This window comes from Hesperophylax consimilis, chromosome 22 (genome assembly GCF_061612785.1).
Source record: "Hesperophylax consimilis isolate HC1 chromosome 22, BYU_Hcon_1.0, whole genome shotgun sequence".
Taxonomy (NCBI): domain Eukaryota; kingdom Metazoa; phylum Arthropoda; class Insecta; order Trichoptera; family Limnephilidae; genus Hesperophylax; species Hesperophylax consimilis.
In genome coordinates this window covers 27,101,072-27,120,475 of record NC_142857.1, presented here as the reverse complement: position 1 = coordinate 27,120,475, position 19,404 = coordinate 27,101,072, and the positions used below count along the sequence as shown (strand labels likewise).

At 40.1% G+C, this 19,404-nt stretch overlaps 1 protein-coding gene across 1 annotated transcript in view; it reads right to left on the bottom strand.

Moving 5' to 3' along the window:
- Ddx1 (ATP-dependent RNA helicase Ddx1) overlaps window positions 1-19,404 on the bottom strand; it is a 28,615-nt gene that overhangs the window by 2,109 nt on the left and 7,102 nt on the right. The window contains exons 4-12 of the mRNA XM_089645472.1: window positions 15,047-15,181; window positions 4,938-5,127; window positions 3,462-3,649; window positions 3,048-3,178; window positions 2,710-2,847; window positions 1,812-2,026; window positions 705-820; window positions 480-590; window positions 235-369 (exon numbers count right to left, since the gene is read on the bottom strand). Of these exons, the coding sequence (XP_089501598.1) occupies window positions 235-369; window positions 480-590; window positions 705-820; window positions 1,812-2,026; window positions 2,710-2,847; window positions 3,048-3,178; window positions 3,462-3,649; window positions 4,938-5,127; window positions 15,047-15,181 (1,359 nt within the window). The remainder of the gene's footprint in view (window positions 1-234; window positions 370-479; window positions 591-704; window positions 821-1,811; window positions 2,027-2,709; window positions 2,848-3,047; window positions 3,179-3,461; window positions 3,650-4,937; window positions 5,128-15,046; window positions 15,182-19,404) is intronic.

Sequence of the window (19,404 nt, the reverse complement as noted above, 5' to 3'; positions counted from 1 at the left end):
TGTCTCCTTATTCAGAATTTGGAGGTATGATTTTTTTAATTGGGCGGGAAATTTCCAAATCGAACGCTCGGAAATCCCGGTTGCTGGACTCATATTTCCATTATTATCGCAATCGCTCGGGGGGTTAAAGTTGACGACTGCCTTGAATGTTTGTTCAAATATTCGCTCGTTATAATAACATTAGTTTATTTTGCTCACATCAGTCACCACTTTAATAATGTGACACCGCATTACCTTGTAACCAGATCCAGTTCTGTGCTTCTTTTCTCCGTAAGTCACTTTCCCGTCAAAATCATTGCAAGGGACTTTAATGTCTTTATCAACCTGTTGAATTGTGACAAGGAGATGCTCCTCTATTTCACCGAGGTACTGCAGGGAAAAAAAACAATAATTATTCACATGCAAATGAAAGTGTAATATCGTGTATTTGACGTTGAGACACTCGCAACTTAAAATAAGTAAATAAAAGTAATTCTTACCAAAGGTTCATTATACCAGATGCAGCATCCCTTCTTATCATTCTTATCAGTGATCTGTGTGTTGGAACAGTTCTTACCTCGCGACGGGCACCACTCTCCGTGATACCATACCTAAAATAAAAACGATTATTTTCAATGCGGCAACACACAAAATAAAAATAGATTTATCAGATAAGAAAAAACTTTCTGAGATAATAATAGTAATGAACATTTATGATGTTTTACCTTTTCTGGAACACTGGATACAAGACTAATGGCAAGACCCATTCTTTCTGCTCGGCCGACTCTGCCGATTCTGTGAACGTAGTTGGCCTTATCGTCTGGCAGCGTCACATTGATGACTGAAAAAATATAAACATTTTGTGATTAATTGTTGAATTATCATGCCATATTGCGCTTCCTACTTCTTTAGCCAGTGTTTCGAGCAACGTCCATGGAGCAGGGCGGGAAGGCCTAAGGACTGGAGACGAATCTCTAAGGACCGAAGCCAGTGGAGAACATTTGTAGAGGATGCCCAATCCCTAGGATGTAAAAAGGTTTACTAAAATCAATATCCATTTTTGAAGAGCTAGGCTCCCAAAACAGGCAAAAAAAAAAACTGGTAAGATTTGAGGTTTTCACGGCCAAGACAATGTTTCGGACAGCATTACACTGTTCATCATCAGGGCATATGTGTAGATTGTGGTGACGTGTGTGTACAAGTATACAGAAGTGGTAACATGTTGCAAGAGTTAATCCTCTCTGGGCCGGTATTTCAGTATAATAATGAATGAAAATTAACATGGCTTTCGGCGTTTAGTTCGGTGTAACCGTCAAATAAGATTAAGCTTAGCCCTGTCATCCCCATCGATATTAATAGAGTTGTTGTGGATTTCAATTGCCTCAGTAATCAGGCGTGCTCAATGCATTTTGGGTCTTCCCACTATTTCAGGAAGAAATCCAAATTAATGACCGGTTTCAATTAAGTGCTCGATAATTGCCGATTTGTCTGGATGGCCGAGTTTGCAGGCTCATGGACTCTATAACGCTATTCGAAAAGTTGGCTGACAACTTATCCTGAGATACTTTAGATAAGTCACTTTCCAAACTTAGAACTCAAACCTTGAGACGCTCATGGTCAGTGGCAAAGTGGAAAGAAGGAGAAGCAGAGAAAGATTACCGATGATTTGAACTGATAGAACATCAAAGGTGTCCGGAACGTCAGTGTCCGCGTCTCTCCATGCAGCACAAGACCGTGGGGAGAGGAGCCTTGTTCACCAAGGCAATTTGGAGTGGAGGCCACAACCTCAGCAATGAGGGAACAAATAATAAAGAATTAAAATCAATACATACTGAAGGGTAATCCGGTGATGTCCAGCCCTCTGGCGGCCACGTCGGTACAGATGAAGAAGCGCACCTTGCAGTCCTTGAAGGCTTGCAGGTTGGCTTTGCGCTCGTGCGGCTTGCGGTCCCCGTGCAGACACACGCATGTGTACTGTGGGCCACAGCTGACGAGATAACGCTCCAGATTGTCACAGTCGTTCTTCGTGCGGCAGAAGATAAGGGCCCTGAAATAAAGAAAAATCTCTAGAATTATATCAACAGTTACAAAGTGAGACTTAGTCACAACCAATGAGGAATTTTGGAGGGTAGAGGTAATAGAGAAAAGTTATGTTGTTCCAGCATTTTCTCTTATTCTTATATCTAGTACGATGTCACAATCTTTGGCTTTTTCATGAACTACATCTATAAACATTACTCCACCTGCCCAGGGTATTTTGAGGATGTGTCTATGTAAAGAAAACTGGTAATGAGACTGATAGCGTAGGATTTGATTCAATTGAAATTATATCATTGTTAATCTGATGTATGGTAAAAAGTTGGGTATTCAAGCGATAGATGGCACTAGTCAGAAAGCTTACTCCAGAGTCTGACAGATGTCGCTAGAGTGTAGCAATTGCCTGTGGGATATTATTGACAAGACAACAAGCTTCTAGAAACAGAGAATTACCAACCCTCCGGTAATAAACAGTGTAGCTAAATCCAGACTTAAATTATTGTAACGTAAATAAACGCAATTATTGTAAAGAACCTTTTACTTTATCAAAGAGTTCCCAACACAGAAATCTGCAAGTAAGCAGAGATATAACAGTTAATCAATAGAATCAACAAGGGTGCATGATTTTTCGAGTTAACTAGAAGCTGTTTTGGAAACATTATTAAATTTAGTAGTGAATTTTGATGTAAATACCTGTCCATTTTGTGTTCATCTATGGCCCTCTTGCAGTATTCCCCCTTCAGTATCTTGACAGCCTCGGAAAGGCATTCTGCACTGTTTACCCCGGGGCGGATATTGTCCATGGCGTGAACACCATCAGTTTGAAGGTGCCTAAGAAACAAAAACATTACATGTATGAGTATGTAGCAAGGATGGAACATAGACAGTCATCAAAATACTCCAAACAGTCAAAAGTAATAGTAAAAAATTAGAATGCTTTCATAACCTCACTCACAACCAAACATTTGTTGTATTTTATTATTGAAACAACTAATATACACGCATTGTTACAGAGACTATACTGTACTTACTTGCTCTTGAGAAGCGTTTCCCAGGAGCGATCCTTCTGAGGGTCGACGATGGCAACACAGTGGTGGACTGTGTCAGGAACTGCATCTTCTCCCTTCAGATCCACCCAGGTAGGGAAATGCATGAGTTTTTCCTGGAAACAAAATGATAAACATCTGCCAGTAAATATTGGGGAGATGATTATTGGTTGAAATAAAAGCATTTTGAAGGCGTCCGTGTATGAGTATAATAAGGTTACAAAAACATAATTTTTCAAAACAACAGTGAATAATTAACAAATAAAAATGCCATTTTACGGCTGGCACACAAGGTGGTTTGTATTGAGCTCAGCATCCCAGTAGTTAAATTAAAACTCGATTCAATTTAAAAGCTCACAAGTCTTAGTTTAATTAAGACAAAAATAATACAGTACATACCGCCATCTTTTTGACTTGAAAGTTGTGCAGCGTGGCGGAGCAGACTATCATCTGCAAGCGCCGGCCGTCGGAGGTGATCTTGGGAATCTGGCGATGTAGACTCTCGATCATGTTGGTGAAGCCTTGCGACAGCAGCCCGTCGGCCTCGTCCAGCACGAAGAAGCGGCAGTGGGTAAGCGCCAGGAATCCTGATGGAGAAGATAATAATACATAAATCTTTTTGGTTCAAAATTGTATTGAAATTCCATGTTCACTCATTTCTCTCCCCAAAAAGACCCTTCACACAGCATACCCAAGGTTGACATAGGCCCTGAGAGAAATGATTTTCTTCAGGGCCTCCTGTATGGAGTTAATGTAAAAAAAAGTGGAGTTGTTACCTAGAGGTGGCCATAACTCTCCAAAGATTGTGCAAAAAAAAACTAGCCTAACCTTTAGTGTGCTAAGAAATCGACAGCAAGACTTACAGTGTTGTTTACATTGGTAATTTTGTCATAAGTTACTTACGTGAGCGACTTATGTATGTAAAGGCAGCCTATTACTTCATTACATAACGTCAGAGTTAAAAAAATTCTCATTTCTAAAAAAATATTAAATTTTAAATATAAGTAATTATCCTGGGGAAACGACACAGGATAGATTATAATATACGATTTGTATAAATACAGGGTTTTCCAATAAGAGGTGTTATTTTGGTATTCAATCGTTGCTTGTGTGGCACGTAGCGCCATCTTATTGAAAGTAAACGTTGTCCAGATCAATACCATCCAATTCAGGCAATAAAAAATCATTAATCATCTCGTAACTGTTTCTCCAGCCTCATTTTCGAAAAAGTAACTCTGCCGGACCATAAACCGCACCAAACAGTCACACGTTGAGGATAGAGAGGCTTTTCAACAATAACTCTTGGGTTTTCCGAGCCCCAGATGCGACAATTTTGCTTGTTGACGAAGCCACCGAGGTGGAAATGGGCCTCATCACTCAAGATGATTTGCATTTAATTCACTCAAGTGAATTTTAATAATTTCAATGCATTGTTGAAGCGTGTATCGTTCTATTTTTATTAATGGCGTAGTTTCTACTTGTCAAATGTCAAAAAATGACAGCTTCAAAAGTAACATCTACCGAAATAGCGGGCTATTCAAAATAACACATCTCATTGAAAAACCCTGTATATAAAAAATATAATATTATCTGTCAAGACTGAACAATTTTACAAAATAAACAAGTAAGTGATTATGAAAATAGTGTCAGCCGGCGCATCGCCATGTGAACCTCATCAATCCCGCTGGGGAATGAATGGAGCGGGCATTCGTTGACCACATGTTCGATGGTCTGCACCGCACCACATTCACACATCGCCGACTCTTTAAGACCCCATCTGTGCATCATGTGGGCACAGCGGCTATGGGAGCACCGTAACTTATTGATGGCGGACCAGGACACTAAAGGTTAATCGGGGAAATAAAATAATGTCACCTCCTTGAATGAGATCCTCCATTCTACCAGGTGTGCCAACCACAATGTCCACTCCGGAATTGAGCACTGCGATTTGCTCCTTAATGTTCACCCCTCCGATGACCAGCAGTTCGCGAACCACCGGAGAGTCCAGGTACCTCTTGAACTTCACTATCTGATTGAAGGTCTGCTCGGCCAGCTCTCGGGATGGCTGCAGAACAAAATGTTTATTCAAATAACTGTTTTTTCTATAGATAATAGAAATAAAAGGTGATAATATTTCTCAGCTTGGTCTCCAAATTATGAAGTAAATTCATACACAACTGAAAGAATCCAACATAAAAGAGCTCTTAACCTTTGGAACACCAGACCCGTTTTGAAAGAAATCGTAAATGAACTCTAAAGTATTTCAAGTGCAAGCGGTTCTGTTAAAAAATTGTATGCACTTTCTCATAGCATACAGGTTTAAATCGCATATCAAAAAATTCTAGATAGAGCGAAATTCCAATGCCAGCAGCACACTAACCGTTTGTCGGCGGGCATTTTTTTTTCTCATTGGTGCACTTTTGTCACTGGTTTTCCAGACTTTAAGGGCAGAACTCCCCACGATGCACAATACAACTGTTTTAGATGCAAAGTTTTAAATAAATACTATGTTTTTCTATACGCCGGGGGATGAAAAATATTAAATTGTTTAAAAGCTCATTAAATATTAATAAAAATACAACAATTGTGTAAAAAAAATGTACAGAACCTCTAAAAATGGCTTTGAGTTCTAGAGTGATTTGTTTTTGGGTAATATGCAGTGTTGCGCTACCTCCTTCTTAGAGGGTTGGACTTGGCAACACGGTATCTCATTTTCATACATAAGCCATAATCGTAACAATAAACATTGTGTACCCATGGCATTTACTCTACCAAAAAAATTATTTAATCTATATTTAAAACCGATTTATCAAATAATAACTGATCCGAGGTGATTCCTTGGATTACATTTAAACTTTACAGTTGGTTCTAATTTATTAATTCTATAAGTGATTTCAAGTTATTTTCGATCAAGTGACAGTTGCTGTGAAATCCAGTGTTTATCTGTGTATAAAATAAACACAATTTGGACCAGTCAAAACAAGTGAACCGATTATAACAACATTATGAAGCCGTGCATGCGTAATGCAGCCCGCAGTGGGTCTCCAGTTGCAACTCCAGCGGCGTCCTCACAAACAGTACCGGCTGGTTCTCTGGCCGAAATAATGGAGAAGCTCAACAAAATCGATGTCGAGCTCACTCGCATCAAGCCGATGTGGGGGGAGATATCTGACATAAAGAAGAGCCTCGAGTTTGCTCTAGCAGCCATGTCCGATACGGAAAAGAGGGTGGAGGCGGTTGAGAAGAGACTGGAGACTGTCGACAAGTTATTTTCGGAGGTGGCATCCATCAAGAAGAACATGGAAATCTTCAGATACGAACTGGACGAGCGCGATCAGCTCTCCCGTGTGAAAAACCTCGAAATTAAGAACGTGCCAATGACGAAGGGAGAAAACTTACTCTGCATAGCCAAAAAATAGGCGAGCAGATTGGTTTTGAACTACAACCAGAAGATGTGGACACAGTGACGCGAGTGGCTACCAAGTCCGCCCAGGTTAAGCCGATAATTATCCGTTTTGCAAGCAAACGGAGAAAGGAGGAATTTCTTGCATTATCTAAGAAGGCCAGGAAGATCACCACTACCAACCTGAAATATTCCGGACCAGAAGCAATAATTTATGTTAACAACCACTTAACAATTAACAATAAGATTCTGCTCTCGAAAGTTAAAAGCAAGGCACGGGAAGCAGGCTTTAGATTTGTATGGGTAAAGGACTGTAAGATCTTAGTGAGAAAAAACGATAATTCACAAGCTTTTTTAGTCAGGAGGGAAGACGACCTCCAGAAAATTTCATAAGAAAATACTGCTCATTCTATTATTATTGTATACTCCTCCCTCTCCCTCCACACGCCCGCTATCCTCCCTCCCCCTCCATACGCCCGCTATCCTCCCTCCCCCTCCACACGCCCGCTACCCTCCCTCTCCCTCCACACGCCCGCTACCCTCCCTCTCCCTCCACACGCCCGCTATCCTCCCTCCCCCTCCATACGCCCGTTATCCTCCCTCCCCCTCCACACGCCCGCTACCCTCCCTCTCCCTCCACACGCCCGCTACCCTCCCTATGCCTCCACACGCCCGCTATCCTCCCTCCCCCTCCACACGCCCGCTATCCTCCCTCCTACTCCACACGCCCGCTACCCTCCACACGCCCGCTACCCTCCCTCTCCCTCCACACGCCCGCTATCCTCCCTTGCCCTCCATACGCCCGCTATCCTCCCTCCAACTCCACACGCCCGCTACCCTTCCTCTCCCTCCACACGCCCGCTATCCTCCCCCCCCCTCCATACGCCCGCTATCCTCCCTCCCCCTCCACACGCCCGCTACCCTCCCTCTCCCTCCACACGCCCGCTATCCTCCCTCCCCCTCCATACGCCCGCTATCCTCCCTCCCCCTCCACACGCCCGCTATCCTCCCTCCCCCTCCACACGCCCGCTACCCTCCCTCTCCCTCCACACGCCCGCTACCCTCCCTCTCCCTCCACACGCCCGCTATCCTCCCTCCCCCTCCATACGCCCGCTATCCTCCCTCCCCCTCCACACGCCCGCTACCCTCCCTCTCCCTCCACACGCCCACTACCCTCCCTCTCCCTCCACACGCCCGCTACCCTCCCTCTCCCTCCACACGCCCGCTATCCTCCCTCCCCCTCCACACGCCCGCTATCCTCCCTCCCCCTCCACACGCCCGCTACCCTCCCTCTCCCTCCACACGCCCGCTATCCTCCCTCCCCCTCCACACGCCCGCTACCCTCCCTCTCCCTCCAGACGCCCGCTACCCTCCCTCTCCCTCCACACGCCCGCTATCCTCCCTCTCCCTCCACACGCCCGCTATCCTCCCTCCCCCTCCACACGCCCGCTACCCTCCCTCTCCCTCCACACGCCCGCTATCCTCCCTCCCCCTCCACACGCCCGCTATCCTCCCTCCCCCTCCACACGCCCGCTACCCTCCCTCTCCCTCCACACGCCCGCTATCCTCCCTCCCCCTCCACACGCCCGCTACCCTCCCTCTCCCTCCACACGCCCGCTATCCTCCCTCCCCCTCCACACGCCCGCTACCCTCCCTCTCCCTCCACACGCCCACTACCCTCCCTCTCCCTACACACGCCCGCTATCCTCCCTCCCCCTCCACACGCCCGCTATCCTCCCTCCCCCTCCACACGCCCGCTACCCTCCCTCTCCCTCCACACGCCCGCTACCCTCCCTCTCCCTCCACACGCCTGCTATCCTCCCTCTCCCTCCACACGCACGCTACCCTCCCTCTCCCTCCACACGCCCGCTACCCTCCCTCTCCCTCCACACGCCCGCTACCCTCCCTCTCCCTCCACACGCCCGCTACCCTCCCTCTCCCTCCACACGCCCGCTACCCTCCCTCTCCCTCCACACGCCCGCTACCCTCCCTCTCATGTTGCGACTGCATTACTATTATATTTATTATACTCTCACAACATTACCTTATTATATCATCCTGTTCACAACTCCTGTCAACTGCAAGATATTCTCACTTTCTGTACTCATCATATTATTATGTACTTGTCATATTTCAAATGTCACTCGATAATTTTACTCGGGATTCTGTAATACTGATGTGCAAAGGGCTCATTAAGCGTTCATTTCCAAGTGCACATTTATGTTACAACGTATTTATGCCTCTATGGCATCCACTCCTTTTCGTAACGAACAATTACTTAGAGATATTACTACTATTTTATTTTCTGCAGATAATTATACCTCACATTCTGTTCACGCATTCTCTGCATATCCCTGTAATTGACACTCAACTGAAAAAGAGTCACTGCCTTTAAGTGTTTTTCATCAGAACGTACGTGGACTGAGAACTAAAACTGACACATTTCTTCGTAGTGTTACGAGCGGTGATTATGATGTTATCGGCATAACAGAGACTTGGCTTACAGATACTATTTCAGATGGTGAGCTTTTTGACTCAAAATACAACGTATTCCGACGCGACAGAAGTATCGAAGGTGTAACTATGGGTGGTGGTGTGCTCCTGGCTGTCAAAAAGGAACTCAATGCAATTTGTAATTACTCATGGTGTTCTACGGATGAGGAAATATGGGTTACTCTTCGCATCCCACGTGCAACAGGATTCACTAACGTTCATACCTACCTGTCAAAAAGTTTCAACTTCAATGCTCGAATCACCACCTTCTCGAATGATCTAGGTATTAAGCTTTTGAACCAACCAGATGGCAAGTTTCTTATCATGGGAGACTTTAACCTACCCGATATTACCTGGACTCTTCGTGTGGGTGAGGTTAACCTGATTCCTAGCAACTACACTTCTACAATAAGCTCAACATTTATCGACAATATTAATTACTGTAACCTCCACCAATATAATGGTATTCAAAATACATTAGGAAGAATTCTTGATCTCGTTCTCTGTAATTTTTTGGTACGCGTAGCTCCCGCGAACGATCCGTTGGTTCCTGAGGATGCTCATCATAAATCCATCATTATCACTGCTGAGTTCGTTGAACCCCCGGTCATAAAGGAAAACTCAATTAAACGGCCCTCATTCCACAAGGCTAATTATGATGACATAAGAGATAGCCTGGCACAAGAAGATTGGAACGCACTTAACCTTACCGATTCCGTCAATCCTGCAGTATCGCATTTTTACAATATTATTAATAATTTGATCGCTGATAAGGTTCCATTGAGGCGTACTGGTAAATATTCCTACCCCCCGTGGTATAGCTCATCATTAATAAAACTTATTCGTGAAAAGCAGAAATTTCACAGACTATATACAACCTACAAGAACCCTTCCGATTACATTACTTTTTCAAGGCTACGCACCAGACAGAAAAAAATGGCAAAGAAGTGTCACGAAGACTTAATTAATAATGCTTAAGAGAATATCGCCAAAGATCCCAAGGCATTCTGGTCATATGTTAAATCGAAAAAACTATCAGCATCTATTCCTAGCGTATTAAATCTTAAGGATGTAACAGCCGAGGGTGGACAGGCAGTCTGTGATTTATTTGCAGATTATTTTCATTCTGTCTACGAACCGGCTGACCCTCTGGGGATTTCCTGCGATGACTCTGTAGTTAAGCAGGTTTGTGCGAAGGGATCAGTTTTTATCGATGCTGACCTCGTGTCTAAATATTTAAAACGGCTCGATTCTAGCAAGGGAGCTGGGCCGGATGGTATCCCACCACTGTTCATTACCGAGTGCGCAAATCATTTGTCACTCCCGCTATCAATACTGTTTAATATATCGATCAAGACTGGTACATTTCCAGATATATGGAAAAGAGCCTACATCACACCAATTCATAAATCGGGAACTAAGTGTGAAGCAGATAATTATAGACCCATTTCCAAGCTTTGCATTTTTTCAAAGGTGTTCGAAAACATAGTCTATGACCAGTTATTCTCTGTGGTACAGAATTCGATCAACGAATTTCAGCATGGATTCTTTGCAGGTCGCTCTGTTGCTACTAATCTTCTAACTTTTACAAACTTCTTGTCTGCCTCTTGGCTGCCTCGGTGGATTTTCCTCCGTCTGGAAAATCATTACTTCCGGTGTGCCTCAGGGGTCCATTTTGGGTCCTTTGCTTTTCTCTATCTATATTAATGATATTACGTTTTCACAACGCTCAAATTTTACTATTTGCTGATGATATGAAGATATACCTTCCTATAAGCTCCCCGGACTGTTCTGCGCGTTTACAAGCAGATCTTGATCGACTGACGGATTACTGTCTCAGAAATAAGCTTTTTATCAATATTTCCAAATGTTGCAAAGTCACATTCACACGTAACCGTGTGAAAATACTGCATGATTACACCATTTCTGGATCGATTTTAACAAATAAAGACTATGTGCGTGATCTCGGGGTTTTCTTGGACTCTAAACTTACCTTTGATAAACACGTTGATAACATTGTCACCAAAGCATCAAAAAGTCTAGGTTTTGTACTGAGAACATGCAAATTTTTCAAAAATACTAAGACATATCTGACTCTCTACAATTCACATGTTCGTCCTCACCTGGAGTACTGTTCACCGGTTTGGAACCCGTGCTATATTGTTTATGTTAACAGGTTAGAAATAGTTCAGGAACGATTTCTCAAATTCCTCAATTTTAAATCATTTAACATATACAACTCTTACGACGAAATCGAGAAACATTTTCGAATCACGAAACTACTCGAAAGGAGGATTGTCGCTGATCAGATGCTCTTGTATAAAATTATTAACTCAAAAGTTGACTGCCGGGAGTTGCTGAACAAAATAAATTTCCATGCGCCAATTCGATACAGCAGACAAAATACCCTTTTCTACATTGATAGATGCAATACCAATTCCAACCAAAATGAATTTATGCAAAGGACATGTAACTACTATAATAATAAATTTGCAAATATAGACACTCATGCTGACATATTCACTGCTAGTTACTATCACTACAGAATTTCATTGTATCACATTCTAACTCATATTAACGACTGTTAAATTGATTGTACCTAATATTTTAATATTACTTGCGTGGCAACTTTTCCTTATCCCTCTCCTCCCCTTTCCCGTTCCAACCCAAGTATATTTAAGTATAGTTATAATAACTTTTATTTATTGCTGTTTATGGTAGGCATATTATAGGTTTATCGTTTACAGGTTAGTTTTATGTTTCTGAATATATATCTGTGAACATTAATAATTGGTCTGTTTTTTTGTTATCCTCTTATGTATATTGTATTATTAAGACTTTTTATGTTCCTCAAATAAATAAATAAATAAATAAGCACACATTTCACCACAACCTTAAACATCTGCCCTGATGAAGGACACTGCAATGCTGTCCGAAACGTTGGCTAAAGAAGGAGGTAGCGCAACACGGCATAATACCCCAAAAACGAATCACTCTGATACTTTTGGCCGTGAAAATCTCAAACCATACCTGGCTTAAAGTTCGATTACATCCTTCAACTCTAAATACATAGGAATAATAAAAATACTCATTGTTATAAGATAAACAATGTCTAAACCATTTATTAGTAAGATTATTTTAAAAGGCACATTTCTTAAATAAATAAAAACAGTATTTTAATAGTATAAAGAGCTTTTCAAATAATTTCCAGTCAGTAACAGGGTGGTATAACTCCAATCAAAAATTGGAACTGAAATATTGTGACGTCATATGATTTCCTAACTATATCCACCAATGAAAAACTCTGAAAGTCTATGGAATAAATTTTCAGAGTTTTTCATTGGTTTATAGTATAATAAGTAGGCACCGAATGGAAATTTTACTGTCTATATTAGGACCAATTTGTTTGTTACAAAAAGCCCGAAGTTTTCGATCTAGTGAGTATGAGTATATAGTGAGTATTTATGGTCAGTAAGTGAGCGAATGTCGAAGCAAGAGGTCGTCTGTTTTAGCCACAAAAAGTGACGTAAACGTGTAGGTGCATCAGAAAAAAGGTCATACTAACGGTTAGTCGTTACCAGAGATGTGCTTTATTTCAAATAAATCCATTTCAAATGGAAATGCAAAATGCAAAATGGGTATTTTCCATTTTGCATTTTAAATGCTTTTTTAAAAACCATTTTGCATTTTGCATTTTAAATGCTTTTCTCAATGCATTTTCCATTTTAAATGCTTTTTTGCAACATTCTTCCTATTATCTCCACTCATCTTTTTTTCATAAGCCCCAAATATCAGTCGGTCCTCAACCTCGCTATGAAAGATAATTTACATTTGTCAAGTTGCTCCCTGGTAGGAGCCCTGGCAATTGAGTGATACCATTACAAAAAATACTGATTCAAATACTGAACATGGGGCCATGACGCTGTAATATTAAATGTTAGATAGCAGTTTCTATGTTTTTACGTTGGCAACATTAGTCCCGCGCAAATTTTTTGTGGTTTCATAATCTGTAGTCGTGGTGTTTTTGTATTTACCATCATGTAATATGTTTGTTCTACATTGATGTCTATTATTAAATGACAAAATTGTTTAAAAATTCTATAATTATTTTAATTGTTTAACCTGAGAAACCATTTTGCATTTTCAATGCATTTTGAAAATAGGTATTTTGCATTTTGCATTTGAAATGCTTTTCTAAAAACCATTTTGCATTTTGCATTTTCAAATGGAAATGTTTTGACCCATTTCCATTTGGCATTTCAAATGGTTTTGGGTACCCATTTTGCACATCTCTGGTCGTTACGTTATTATGCATCTTTGCGTAATCAGAGTTGATTATTTACAAAATCCAAAGTGTCGCCGGGCGAAGACAGATCAGTACTTACAACCAGCGGTGTAAAATATTATAGAGTCCACCTTCACGGGAATCATGTTCCTATGAGCGTTTTACACAATACGTTTTTTTGTACAGATTCCACACAGGTCATTTTTTCAAATGGATTCGGTAAAGAAAATAGGTCTTGTTCTATATTTGACATCGATTTTAGTCCAGTTTGGGCGCAATATTTGACAGCCACCATTGAATCACGTGTTAAGCGGAAATGTATGATTTTTTGACAATTAAGTACTGCGCCAAAATATTATTTCTTCTTTGAAAATATTGAATGTGCAAACCAAATATTTTCCTTAGGGCCCGTTCCCACTTCCGTTTTCAAATCGGAGGCGGGTCCCGTTTTAAAAACGGATGCTCTACGGCCCTGTTCACACCTCCGTTTTAAAAACGGATCCGTTTTAAAATCGGATCATACTCTACGAAAACAAATAAATGTCAATTCAACCAAAACATTTTATTTGCTAATTCTTCAGTAGACGATCGTGCGCAATGGATGATGATGAAGCTCTTGTTATCATGTGGTACTTATTAAAAAGAAGGAAAAAAATTAATAGAAAATTTTGAGTGAAAGATTTTCTATAGGAACTTTCCAGAGAAGTGATTAACTAAAGTTCTTTAATTATTTTAGAATGTCTATCACTTCCTTTAACCATCTACTGGAACGAATTTCAGAGAGCTTAACGCATCAAAATACAAAATTTAAAGAGAGTGCATTCTTCCTGAAGAAAGGCTATCGATATTTTTAAGGTAAGAAAACAATTACAAATCAAATATTTTTTTATTATGTGTTTATCAAACTAATGCGCTCTTCCGTGTATCGTGCAGCTCATTTAAGCTTTAAAATAAAGAGAAATAAGTAAAGTTTAAAACTAAAAAATAAATTTTGTCCGTGAGTTTTTAGCGAGCTAGATTGCTAGGATAAAAAATATGTTTTAATTTATTTACTTAACAAAATAACCAAATACAAGCACGCAGCGTGCCTGCTTCCTTGCGACTGGGAGCGGGCGGGGAGGGGTCGGGGTGTGGCGGGGACTCTGCCAGAACGACTAGGCGACAAGTGTGAACAGCTCCATACAAAACTATGAGCGAGCGAGTTCTGACACGATTTTAAAACGGACACGCTGCGCTGGAGATCCTTCCGACAAAAAATGCCGGATCCGTTTTAAAATCGTGTTGGACAAGTGTGAACAGCTCCATACATCCACTACAGCCGCTAGGGCATCCGTTTTTAAAACGGGACCCGCCTCCGTTTTTAAAACGGAAGTGGGAACGGGCCCTAAGGCATCGGTATGGAAATAAGAATTATCATGAAATTTTTATTAAATTTACTGAAAGGAACACATTTAACCCTGTTGTATTTTTTAAAGTCAAGTACTTTTTATAATCAAATTCTTTGGGATGGCCACACCAAGCAAGGGTTTACGAGGGTTCGGTGTAGGCAGATAGGAATAATGCTATATGTATGAACTATATAGCTCTATCTCGTTTCGCCTCACTAATATCCATAACAGCTGATTGCTATGTAGTGAGGATAAAGGGAGTGGTAAGAGGATGGAGACAGCAAGGTTGGTATGTACCTTGCCTAGTCAGATCTGGTCACCAAATACGGCTAATACCATTTAAGCAATGTTTTGATTCTGAATAGTCTTCACCAGGGTGATATAAAATAATACAAATACCAATGGATGTCTTTACCTCAATGATGATGGCTTGCGGGGCGTTAGAAACAGGCTTGGAAGAGGCTGAGTTGGCTCCTCCCGAAGTGGAGTTGGCCCTCGTGCAGTCGGGGCTGGCTTCGCTCACTCCCACGTAGCCAGCGGGCGGGCCGTGCTGGGGAAATATTTACCAAGTTACTTGTGTAGGAACCAATCACTATTGTACGGGACGTGTTCTCCTGTACAAGAAAAAACTATAAAATATAAGCACCGGCACACATTTACCTTTGTCCTTTGTAATGATTCAAATAAAACACTTGAGGTATTTCATTTGAACCGTTACAGAGTTATTTAAAATACCATAAAAATGCAGGGAATATCGACCATTGTAATATGTTTGCATAAACGAATGCGTCTTGAAAAAGACGATATATTCGACATTTGTAATTTGCATATTGAAAGGAACGCCTTTATAAAAGCGGTTGGTTTTTATTGTGGGTAAAACTCCTTGTATTCGTCCAAGGTCAGTCAGTAACGGCTCTGTGACATCGGGGCCAGTGAGCAGGACCGCACGCTGGAGGGAAGGCTCTCCGGGTGTCGCTGGCGGGCTGGCTGGCAGGCGGGCTGGCTCAGTCGGCAATGTTCAATCCCCTCGATCCAGGGAATATCGACTCTTGTATGTTTGCATAAATAAATGCGTCTTGAGAAAGACGATATATTCGACATTTGTAATTTGCATATTGAAAAGAACGCTTTTATAAAAGCGGTTGGTTTTTATTGCGGGTGCAACTTCTTGTATCCCTCCAGGCTCAGTCGGTAACGGCTCTGCGGGGCGCTGGCTGGTTCAGTAGGCAATGGCAGATCCCCTCTCCGAGGCTGGCTGTTGGGAAGGCTCAGTGAAGCCCGAGGCAGAGGCGCCACGACGTCGGGGCGTTGTTGGCTTGTCGGTGAGCAGGGAGCTCAGCAGCAGGCAGTTGCAGGTTACAGCGGAAGTGGAACGGGGGGGGGGGGGAACCGGGTTGAAATCAAACACAGCGTGTTGGTCTCAGGTAGCGAAGCGGGTCAGGCAGAGCGGACAGCGGTAGATGTTGCTCGGTCCAGGGCTTATGGCAGAATGGTGAAGGGACCGGTTTTTGCGGCGCCTTTATAAGATTCTATAGGACCGCGCCTCCGACCCTTGATTGTATTATGAAATTCCCGTAACGAGCTTGCTTTTTTCTTGCTATGAAGCTCGCCACGTTTGTAGGATTAAATCTGTTTATCTCAGAAATATAGAAATATTTTATAATATTAGACCTTATCTGCCTCTGTCGCCCTGCCAAAACCACATCGTCGCAATATTGTTTATTTAGTTATAATAAGACATATTCTACAAGACAAGTGGTCAAATCTCTGTAACATTTTCAGAGTTTCGCTGATTACATAATTATCTTACGTGTAACATATTTTATTTCTATTCGAGCTTATTTAATTAACATATAAGTATCTTTGTATATAATTATTTAGTTAACATTGTTTCCTATTATTACAGGAAGGGCTTGCAAATTTGTATTTTTTACAAATCTCTTGGATACACGTGGGCCGCTCAAGCAGGTTTTGTGCTTAGCCAATCAGCGGCTGCCTAGCCAGAGTAAGATGGTTGCTTGAGTTGAAGCGAGACAACTGCCTTTTAGGTCCGAGCGATAAAATTTACCGTTAAACGGCAGGGCAGGTTTTTAAACATGAGTTACCTATATGTAAGGCAGGTTTATCAACATTAGTTTTATGGAAGGTTTTAAATAGTTTTCGACAGTGGTAAATATGATGGCATTTTGTTGTGTTTTTTATAATTGATGTACATTTTATATTGATGATGCTGATGACGTTCGATACAACTATGCTTAATTTAAAAATAGATTAAAATATTAGTTTGTTTGAAATAACTAAGTTAACCCTTGCAATACATAAGCTAAAATGACAAGCTGCCCACAGTGTGCCAGCTGATTTTCTGCAAAATAATGTTTTTGTAAATTATAAAAAATGTTTATATCTTTCCTATGCAGTTTCTCCAGGATAACTACTTATATTTAGAGAAATATTTTTTTCCTTTATAAGAAAATTATATTTTCCAGCTAAATAAGCGTTCTAATGAAAACAAGTCATAATATGAGGGTTTCCTGTGCAGAAATATAGTATCATTTATACTTTTGAAAATCGGAATTATGATATTCGACACGGAATTCGTGACACACTTTTTCACAGACAAAATAAATATGTTTTCAAATGACGAAATGACAAGCTAGAAAAATATTACAATACACTATTTTTCCTTGCCAAGTGAATAAAATATATTTTAGTATGCCAGGAGTATTATTTAAGGTACAAAATAAAATCAAATCAGGTCAAGTGAGGTGAACTACTTGCAAAGGGCATTCATTTGATTGAATTAATTGACATGTTGAAATAATTGTGAAATAAGGAAGTTGAGTCCATTTTTTTATTTTTTTTTATCAATGTTCGCATTCAAACTTAAATACTGGTATTTTTTTTTTTTTTTTTAAAGTTTGTTTTCATAGTTAAATTAATTCTCAAAGTTTAAATTTTATTAAGCCCGCCAAAACGAGCGGAATCCGAGCGGTAACAGGCGGGGTGTAGTGTGACGTCATTAGAACTGTGAAAACCACGTCGCTTAAGCATTATGTATGGAAAAAAATTTAATTCTTCAACAAGGAATTCCAGTAATTTTTTTACCAATGTTAACCGTCTATTATAATTGATGTTATTAAAAAAAAAAGAAAATTGATTAAGATTTCATAGTTAAATTAATATTTTAAGTTAGAATATTTGCTTTTCACGCCCGATACGGTACTTGTACGGTATCGCCGTCGCTACTTGTTGACGTTCCCCGCGCGAATTCAGGACCACCGCGCAGAAAAGTAAAGACCAAAAGTAAAATAACGGTTTACAGCCCAGTTCACTGTGAGACTTTTCTGAGCGGCCGGCGGCCTGAAGTGTATCACATGCTATGTGACATGTATAATAATAAAAACATCTGAGTTATGCAATAAACAACATATTATTATAAAGCACTATACGAATATGTATCTTTAGAAATCCATTTCATATAATAATAATAACAAATACGTACATATATTTGACAAACCCAAATAAACTTTTGGCCTATACACCTCTCTCATCTAAATCGACCATCTCTCATGTAATAGAAAGAGATGCACCATAGGTGTTCCGTTGTACGTACAAGTCACGACACATGTGACGACAGAATTCTTTCGACCAATCGTGGAGCGTATACAGTCTATTGCTATTGAATGCTTTTTCAAGAACGTTTAACTAATTCTAAGAATAATAATATAGAAATATATTTATATATTTAGAATCGATATTTTTTGATCTACATGAACATATTTTTTATAAGTCAAAATATTTTTCACTCAACTTCCTTATTGTATTAATTTGTGAATTTTCACTCAATATTTGTGTGTGAAAAAATGAATGTTTGCAAAATTCCAATTTTTATGTATAAATTCATGTTAATTATACAGAAAAGTGGGATACGTTTAATATGCATGCTTTAAAAAAAAAAACCTTTGCATCGGTAATTAGAAGGAAGTTATTCTGGATATGGAAAATAATGTATTTTTAAAGTTATTCCGTTAAAATTAAAATCGATTGTTTATTTGGTAGTCATTATTATTTTAGTTATGTTAGTTAAGAAAAGACATCAAATTATCCATTTTAAATAGCTGTTATTATTATTAATTTTTCGAAGAAAATTTCTTCTGAAAGCTTTTCACTTTGTGATGTCATTATTTATTATATTAAAACACAAATAACTAACTAACTGTTTACATCACTTTAATATATACACGGTGTCCGGAAACTCGCAGTACAAGCGGGAAACTGGTGAATCTACATCACATTTGGAGTCGATTTTGTAGTATATTTTTTTTTGATTTGAGCTTTCGTTTTCGAGTAAATCGAGTCAGAAGTTGATTTTTTTTTGATCAAATTCTTATAAATTATTACTGAAGATCAAAGTACCCAAATAATTAAAACTATTTAAAAGTAAAATAAATAAAGAAACCCGGATTTAAAGCATTATTTTGAAATCACCCTTCATTTAACCCGGTGAAATCATAAAATATTTCTGCTCTGCAGGGTTAAAACATCTGTTCTTCTAATATTCATACCTATCTCTGACATAATCGCAAAATATAGCTTTCTCTAGTATGTTGGGTTCTATTAACATATGAAGGAAAGAGACGCACGATAGTTTTCAAAAATACGATTAGTCAAGGAACTTAAGATACAGTAGTGCTCGAACCAACGCAAACAAGCTTAATATTATTTTTTTAATAATTTATTTATTTGTATAAAGTACATTAACTAATTTTAAAT